At 37.3% G+C, this 9354-nt stretch overlaps 1 protein-coding gene across 1 annotated transcript in view; it reads left to right on the forward strand.

Annotated features, from left to right (window-relative positions):
- Window positions 1-709: 709 nt before the first annotated feature.
- LOC102848407 (iron-sulfur protein NUBPL-like) overlaps window positions 710-9354 on the forward strand; it is a 279757-nt gene continuing 271112 nt past the window's right edge. The window contains 3 exon segments of the mRNA XM_006889978.1: window positions 710-817; window positions 1374-1521; window positions 6165-6199. Coding sequence (XP_006890040.1) covers window positions 710-817; window positions 1374-1521; window positions 6165-6199 — 291 coding nt within the window.

Consider the following 9354-nt stretch of genomic DNA (forward strand, 5'->3'; position numbering starts at 1 on the left):
GACTCGAAGGCACATAACAACAACTGGGAAAGGTGGAAGGTCGGAGAAGGACATGAAGACGTTCAACAAGATGGATTGACACAGTGATTGTTAATAATGCGCTGGAGCATATTGACGATGATGAGGGTGGCGCAGGGTAGGGAATGCTTCGGTTTGTTGTTTATAGAGTCACTCTGAAGCATACAACAAGTAAATCACAAGCAGTGAACACCAACACAAAAATGGCCCATTATTAATACTGAATCAAAAAGGGGGGGGGGAGTTGAAATCATTAACAGGGTCAGAGTTTAAACGACCACATTCTGCGCAGTAAGGAAGCCTGGAGTCATTTTCACGTTCTACCATATCCTTCTGTTAAATTTGGCCAAGACCCTAAATTTTCTAAGACTTGTTTTTTCTTGTAAGAGTTCTTAAAAAATACCCATCTAAAATAAAAAAAATAAAAAAAAATACCCATCTACCTCGAGTCTTCCGTAAGAACCAAGCAGCTGATGAAGGTTACAATATTTCCTAAGCATTTGATAAATCGCTGCGAACCGATTGTCATTGGCTACAGATAAAAACGTTATCTCAGCCAGCTGGATTCCGGGCTGAAGACTGTCAAAGGTCGGTGACTACTGAGAGGAAGGGGAGTGGTGCTCCGTGACGTCATCACCCCGCGCCGGCCACGCGACTCTCCGGGACCAGTGTCGGCGCTGTGATGTACGCCATGGGGCCGTGGCAGCGTTTGTTGCTTTTTGGTGGTTTATCACTTCAGCGCGGTGGCAGGACCACTGCCTCACTCGGTGGAAGCCGAGCATTGATTTGTCGACGCCAGGTCCGTGATGCTGCAAGACCTGCAGTGGCGGGCGGGACGGAGATGTCGCGGCTTCGGGGCTTAGCCCCCTTCCTTGCCCACCTGGCAGCTCAGAACAGACCCTACTTGACTGGAACCCTTACGTTCCAGGCATGCTCTCTGTAAGGGGCCTGGCCGAGATAAGAGAAACATGGTTGGAATAGGAACGTTATCTTGCACGCTTCTTTTCTGATTTTGGACCATTTCTCAAATAGAGAAGGAAAACACGTGGATGATTTAAAAATAAAAGAAGCTTTTTATTTACTTTAAATTTTTAAATGTCAGCGTGTCTTGCTAGATACATTTCGGGTTAAACTATGCATCTTTATAGGTGCATCATAGTTTATAGCATCCAAAGTCGAATTGGTGGCAATGTTCAGAATTAGACTGGAAAAGAAAGTTGTTGCTAGATGCTGTTGGGTTATCTACAAGTCATAGTCTTAAAACCCTTACTTGTTTTTATTTTTACTGCATGATAATACAGATGGCTTAACGCCTTTTTTTTTTTTTTCTTTTTCCCTCTCACCCCCAATTTAAGTTATCTGGTGTTGATAGTGAGACCCTAACACAAAGAAGAACACAGATCATGTCAAGAGGACTTCCAAAGCAGAAACCAATAGAAGGTGTTAGCCAAATTATAGTGGTGGCTTCTGGAAAGGGCGGAGTTGGAAAATCTACCACAGCAGGTATTCATCAATTCAATTCATTGAAGGTAGAGTTGGAACCTCCAGCAGGTTTTTAGAGGTTATAAATCGCACAGGAGGAGATTGCCCATTTTTCTCCCATAGAGCAGCTGGTGGATTCGAATCACTTACTTTTGGGTTGGCAGTGCCACCCCTTACCCACTAGACCACCAGAACTTCCTATAGGTAGGATAGGATATTAATTTTGGTCCTCGTTAAGAACTTCTCCTAATTTGCAAGCACACAGTATTGAAATTATAGTTAATTTTTAAACATTTTAGTATTTGTGAATTTCTTAATAGCTTTTCTCCTCTTAAATATTGGGTATTGATAGTGCAATGGTTAAGCACTGGGTTCCTAAAAAAAGACAGCGCATCAGTTGTGCTTGAGAATAGTCAGCGATCCGTAAAGATTTACAACCTGACAAAACAATGGGATAAAAAAGGAATAGTGATTATCTTGTTCTTAAGTCGTTTGTTTAAATTAAATGCATTATTTTAGCCTAGTTGTTTTCCTCTGAAGTGATAATTTATTATTATTATTTTTACTTGAAAAAGTCTAGTGAGTTTAGTGTTAAATGATTTCTTTGATGTTCTTTTCCAGTCTTGATCATATAATTGCAATGAGATTGTTTACATTATTTTAGCTGTTTTTTATTTAACCATAATGCTATTTTTCTCTTTTTTAAAATTTTATTTTATTAATTTGAATGAATATTTACAGAGATTTTGGGTTTCCATTTATTCATTGTTGCACTTTTCTCCCTGCCTCCCCCTCCGTCCCCCAGTTCACTCTTCTCTTTGAAAAGTAAAAGAAAAATTCCTTCATTGGGATACAATTATAATGCAATTTTTACTCTTTGTAAATGTTGTTCTTGTTATTATATGCTTTTGATTCTCTTGTGACTCATAAGACCCTATGTACGACAGCTCTGAAGCCTACTCTCTCCTGAACCAGTCTCACTGACTCGGACACACCTTCCTTCATTGCCCTAGATACTGTTATTGGTCCATTTCATCAGGGGTCATCCTATCCTGCGCTGTCCCTCCACACTTCCAAGCATGATGTCCATGTGCCCACAGTATGTGAGATGGAGCTTCAACATCCTATCCTCCAAGGAGAAACTTGGTTTCATCATCTCTAAGACAGACTTATTTGTTTTCTTGGTGGTCCCTGGTATGTTTAAGACTCTTCTCCAGCATCATAACTCAAAGGCATTGATTCTTCTTCTGTCATTGTCCAGCTCTTTTGATGCATATAACAAGTAATTACAAAGACCATGGCCTGGATCAGGCACACCTTAATCTCTAGATTGACCTCTTTACTTCTCAGTACTTTAATTGTTGTTGTTGTTATGTGCCATTGAGTCATTCGTGACTCATAGTGACCCTATGTACAAGAGCCCTAAATGCCGTTCTATCCTGTGCCAACCTCGCTGTCTCAAACACATTCATTCCCACCACTCCACTCACAGAATCGATCTATCTCATCAAGGGTCTTCCTCTCCTGCACCGTCCCTCCACTCTCCCAAACATAATGTCCCTCTCTAAGGACCAGTCCCTCCTTGCAACATGCCCGAAGTATGTCAGACAAAGCTTCAGAATCCTTGACTCCAGGGAACATTCTGGCTTCATCCTCCCCAAGACAAACCTGTTTGTTCTCCTAGCAGTCCATGGTATATTCAATACTCTTCTCCAGCACCACAACTCAAAGGCATCAATTCTTTCTGTCATCCCTATTCACTGTCCAACTCTCCGATGCATAGCATGTAATTGCAAAGACTAGCCTGGATCAGGCGCACCTTAGTCTCTAGCCTGATGTCGTTGCTCTTCAGTACTCTTGAGAGGTCCCTCACAGCTGACTTTCCCAATGCAATTTGTCTTCTGATTTCCTGGCTGCTGTTACCAAGAGTGTTGACTGTGGAGCCAAGCAAACTAAAACTGTTAACTATCTCAATCTCTTCACCATCAATACTGATGCTGCCAATTGGCCCAGTGGTGAGAATCTTTGTTTTTTTAATATTGAGCTTCAATCTGTATTGAAGACTGCATTCCTTGACCTTCTGCAGCAAGCGCTTCAGGTCCTCCTCAGTTTCAGCAAGCAGGGTTGTGTCATAGTAAGCATTAATCTAACTTTTGAAAATGCTTGTAATTAATGTTACTGCTTTAATTTTTTTTTAAAAAAATATTAACTTAAATTTTTAAAAAATTTAATCTTTTTTTATCATTTATATCAGAGTGTGGCTAAATAATTTTTAGATAACCCTTTTTATTGATTATAGTATTTTAATATCTTTATTGCAACTGAAATGCTCTTTCAGAACTCATGGTATACCTCTCAAAAGAACTGAGCCTACCCGGCAACTGTGTTCGCATTATGTGAGATGAAATCTGGCCATCTTTGCTTCCAAGGAACATTCTGGCTATATTTCTTCCAAGACATATTTGTAATTTTTCTGGCAGTTGTGCTATACCCTGTATTTTTTTTGCCAACATTGTAATCCAAATGTGTCAATTCTTTTTCAGCCTTCCTTATTCTTTATCTAGTTTTTACATGGTCATGAGGTTATTGTTCAAGATTAATAACTAGATTCCCAAGACATTTTCAAAAGAAACTTAAAAATTTTTTTAAAAAATGTAATTATTTTTTTTTGTGTGTGTGTGTACCATCAAATCATATCCTCTCCTTCACCAGCAGTGTATCTGGTGGATTCTCACCACGTACCTCTGAGATTGCAGTACAACTTTTTGCCACTAGGCCACCAGAGCTCTCTCAAGAGAAATTTTTTATATATAAAAAATTATTCAGGATTAATAGAAGAAAGGAGAACTTCCTTCAGGCCTATTCACCAGGGACCATTATTAATTTGGAATCATCAACTCTTTAAGCTACAAAGAATAATCCAAGCCTTTCTACGAAGATGGCGCCGAAAGCAAAGAAGGAAGCCCCTGCCCCTCCGAAAACTGAAGCCAAGCCAAGCAAAGGTAGGCCAAAAAGGCAGTCCTGGAGGGCATCCACAGCAAAAAAAAGAAAAGAAAAGAAAATCTGCATCTGCATGTCACCCACCTTCCGGGGCCTAAGACTCTGAGACACCGAAGGCAGCCCAAATACCTCCGGAAGAGCACCAAATACCCCCGGAAGAGCACCCCCAGGAGAAACAAGTTTGACCACTGTGCCATCATTAAATTTCCCCTGACCACTGAGTCAGTTATGAAGAAGATAGACATTGTGGATGTCAAGGCCAACAAGCACCAAATTAAACAAGCTGTAAAGAAGAAGCTCTATGACACTGATGTGGCTAAGGTCAACACTTTCATTAGGCCTGATGGAGAAAAGAAGGCCTATGTTTGACTTGCTCCTGACTATGATGCTTTGGATGTTGCCAACAAAATTGGGATCATCTAAACTAAGTCCAGCAGGCTAATTCTAAATATAAAATTTTCTCACCATTAAAAAAAAAATCCAGTATTTTTGGTAGCTGCTGTTTTTAAAAGGCACTAATTTATAATTTTTACTTCATACTGAATTTTCATTCATTTTAGTTGGAATGGATGCTTATTAGGTTTAACCAACTTATTTTTTTTTCAGTGTTCTTTTTTAAAAACCTGTGACTTAATGATTATCTTAATTAAATTTTGTTTTAATTTTGACATAGTTCCAGTATGACAAGATAGTTTAACCTTTTATACTGTTCCTACCTTCTGAAGTTAATTACACTGTGAAATAAACAAGACCAGGTAGAAAATCTCATGAATGTCACTAGATGTCCCGTGGGTTGATAAGTGAGACTCAGTATTTTTTGAGTATAGTGGTTTATAGTTGTTCAACCAGTGACAAATCACGTAACATAGTTATTAGCTCCATTTCCCAGCCCCACAATTTTGATCTGTAAGGGATCATGTTAGAGTTGTCAGGTGTTTAGATATTTCCTATATATTAAGATATTTCAACTGAAAGTAAATGTGATCCATCCACAACATGAAAAGGCTCTATTTTTTTATCAAGCTTGGAAATAATAATACTTTCTGACCTTTGTTTCTTCTCAAAGGTAGCATAACCCTCTTGCTGATCTAAAGATGGAAAGGGAGCAATGGTGGAGAATACTTATATGTATGAAATGCATTGGCATAGGCAATTTTGGGAACATATTATATCCCCCTTACTCTTTACTCTCTTCTCTACTTTCTGTGTACAGTGGCTCAGTGTTTTGCATACTAGGGTATTTGTGAATTTGACACTTCCAATTTGTTTGCTATCAGCATTTATTTAGAATAGGCAAAATGATCATAACGATTTTTATAATTAAAAGAATGATATAGATAATTTTTCTGTAAAATATGCTTTAGAAAGTAATTAAAACTGTATATTCCACAAATATTTTTAACCTAAGTAGATTATTTAAGCAAAATTGTACCATTATAAATGGGTTATTTATAATGCTAATTTTGCTTGAAGCTTCTATTGTTTATGTTGGAATATTACTTTTTAATTCGTTTTTATTTTTTGTGTTCTCTTCAGTTCCATGTTTACATAAAAGAGGATAATGTAGAAACTTTTATACTTTGGTTATTACATTGAAAATATTAAAAATACAAAATGAATCTTAATAGAAGTTACTAAATTTAGTTATTTTTTGTTTCTTACAGTGAACCTTGCACTTGCACTAGCAGCAAATGATTCGGTAGGTGTTTATGATAATGGTTAAGCATATATTGTTATTTTTCATAAAGTCTGTTAGTAGTTGTGTAGTGCAAGTCTAATCAATCACATGTGTCAGAATACTGCCATTAATATGGTATTATATTATATATATATTATATATAATATGCCATTATATTATATGGCATATATATATTATATATATAATATGCCATTATATTTATTAATAAGGATGTTGCCTTCAAATGTTGATTCTATATTGTTAGAGTATATCTGGTAGATATCCTAACAAAGAGTTGGGTTTTCTTTTTCTTTTTTTATTATTATTTAATGAAACTTTACAGAGATTCTGGATTTCCTTCCTTCCTTCCTTCCTCCCTCCCTCCCTCCCTTCCTCCCTTCCTTCCTTCCCCTCCCTTCCTTCCTTCCTTCCTTGCACTTTTCTCCCTGCCTACCTGTCCCTTCCAGTTCGTTTTTCTCTTTGCAAAGTAAAAGAAAAATTCTTTCATTGTTATACAATCCCTCCCCCCAGTTCACTCACTATGCAGCCTTTGTTCTGGACTCATGTCATGACAATAATACCTAATCATATATACCTTTTAAACAGTTCTCTCATCTGTTTCAATGCAGTATACATAATTTATCCCATCTTTCTCAGTCTCTCCCTTAACCCCAATGTCAGTCCCATTTCACAACAGTGGCACTACGCAGTATTTGTCTTTTTGTGACTGACATATTTCGCTCTGCATAATGTCCTCCAGAACCACCTATTTTGAATAATATTGCATGAGTTCCTTGTTTTTCAGTGCAGTGTAATATTCCATTGTGTGAATTATACCACAGCTTCTCTATCCATTAGTTTGTTGATGGGCACTTAGGATGTTTTCAACTCTGCTATTGTGAACAAAGCCGTGATAAACATGGGTGTGCATATATCTGCTTGGATGGCGGTTATGGTTTCTTTGGGGTATATTCCCAGTAGTGAAATTGCTAGGTCAAATGGTATTTCTATTTACAACTTTTTGAGAAATCGCCATATTGCCTTCCATAGTGGCTGCACTATTTTACAATCCCACCTACAATGAAAAAGGTTCCAGGTTCTCCACAACCTCTCCAGCATTTGTTGCTTGCTGTTCTGTTAAATTTTGCTATTGTTACTGGTGTGAGATGAAATCTCATAGTTGTTATAATTTGTATCTCTCTTAGAGCTAGAGATTTTGAACATTTCTTCATGTGTTTGTTTATCATCTGAATGTCTTCTTTGGTGAAGTCTCTGTTCATATTCTGTGCCCATTTTTCAACTGGGTTGTTTAACTTTATCTTGTGGTGCAAGAGTTGTGTTTTTTTAAATAAAGACCATGTGTTATTCTGTTTTCTCCTGTTAAATTTATGAAGAGTTTTTCAATTAAGTTTTTAAGTGCCAATGGTTTAATTATTTTTCAAGAAAAAATATATTCTGAAGTAAAAGTATGCTCATTAAGATAAAATTAAAAGTATAACATAACCTCCATCTATTCCCTTTTTTCCAAAGGATTAATCATAGACTACAGTTTTATATATTGTCTGGCTCTTAAGATACATAAAATGTAAAGAAAAATACACTTACATATACATGTGTACATACATAGTTCTATGATGTACCTCTTCTTTTTCGAAAGATACTGCATTTTTGGTGAACGTTTAAAGAACAATTTAGGTTCTCATTTTACATTTTCTATATAGATAATTTAGTGTCATTAGTTACATTTTCTACGATGTGTCAACAGTCTGTTTAATTCCACTTTCGTTGTTTCATTTAACAGAGTGGTATTCATTTGTCTACTTTTTTCTTTTGTTATCCTTGTGCTGTAGTGGCCATATACATAGAAAATATATACCAGTTTTATAGTTTCTCCATGTACAATTTGATGACATTGATTTCATTTTTTGAGTTGTGCAAACTTTCTTATTTGCCTTTTCGAAAGTCTTTCTTGTTATGCAGTGTATTGAATTATAGATTCTAACCCCTTTGCCTATGCTTATGATCCTATACTGACTCAGGTGTCTGTTGTGTTAATGAGGCAGAATTAGAGTGGGATTGGGATATGTCTTGAGTTCACACTTGACTAGATGGGAAGACCCAAGCTGTCACCTTTAGTTTCTCTAGTGTTGTGGTCTGTAGCCAACACACACACACACACACACACATATACACACACATATGTATACACGTATGAATATATGTATACATCCCACCTGAATTTCAGAACCATCTCAGGAACAGGTTTGAGGTCTTGAACACTAATGAGTGAAGACTTAATGAGTTGTGGGAGGATGTCAAATGTATCATTCAGGAAGAGTGCAAATGGTCATTACAAAGACAGAAGAGAAAAAAAACACCCCAAAATGGATGTCAGAAGAAACTCTGAAGATTGCACTGGAGCTCAGAGACTCCAAAACACAAGGAAGAATTCAAGATACTAAAGAGCTGAACAGAAGATTCCAAAAGGCAGCACGGGATGACAAAGCAAAAATACTACAATGAAATGTGCAAGGAGCTGGAGTTGGAAAATCAAAAGGGCCGAACTCGCTCAGCATTTCTTAGCTCAAGGAACTGAAGAACAAATTCAAACCTCGAGTTGCTATAATCAAGGATGCTTTATGCAGAATATTAAATGATCCAGAATGTATTAAAAGAAGATGGAAAGAATATACTGAGTCACTGTATCAAAAGAAATTGGCAGACACCAAAGAATTTAATGAAATAACATTTGAGCAAGAGCCTATGGTGATGAAGGAAGAAGTTCAAGCTGCTTTGAAGGAAATAGCAAAAAATAAGGCCCCAGGAATAGATGGCATACCAATTGACGTATTTCAGCTAACAGATGCTGCCCTGGATGAGCTCACCAAGTTGTGCCAAGAAATCTGGAGAACAATCTCTTGACTGCAAGAGATCGGTATTTGTTCCCATTACAAAGGAGGGTGACCCAACAGAGTGTGGAAACTATAGAACAATATCATTGATTTCACATGCAAGCAAGATTCTACTGAAGATTATTCAAAAATGAGTAGAGCAGCACATCGGCAGAGAACTGCCAGAAGTCCAGGCTGAGCTTAGAAGGGGTCGTGGTACTAGGGATATTGTAGCTGAGGTTAGATGGATCTTAGCTGAAAGCAGGGAATACCAGAAGAATGTCT

Source organism: Elephantulus edwardii, unplaced genomic scaffold (genome assembly GCF_000299155.1).
Source record: "Elephantulus edwardii isolate Elephantulus edwardi_28Jun2011 unplaced genomic scaffold, EleEdw1.0 scaffold00084, whole genome shotgun sequence".
In the NCBI taxonomy this organism is placed as follows: domain Eukaryota; kingdom Metazoa; phylum Chordata; class Mammalia; order Macroscelidea; family Macroscelididae; genus Elephantulus; species Elephantulus edwardii.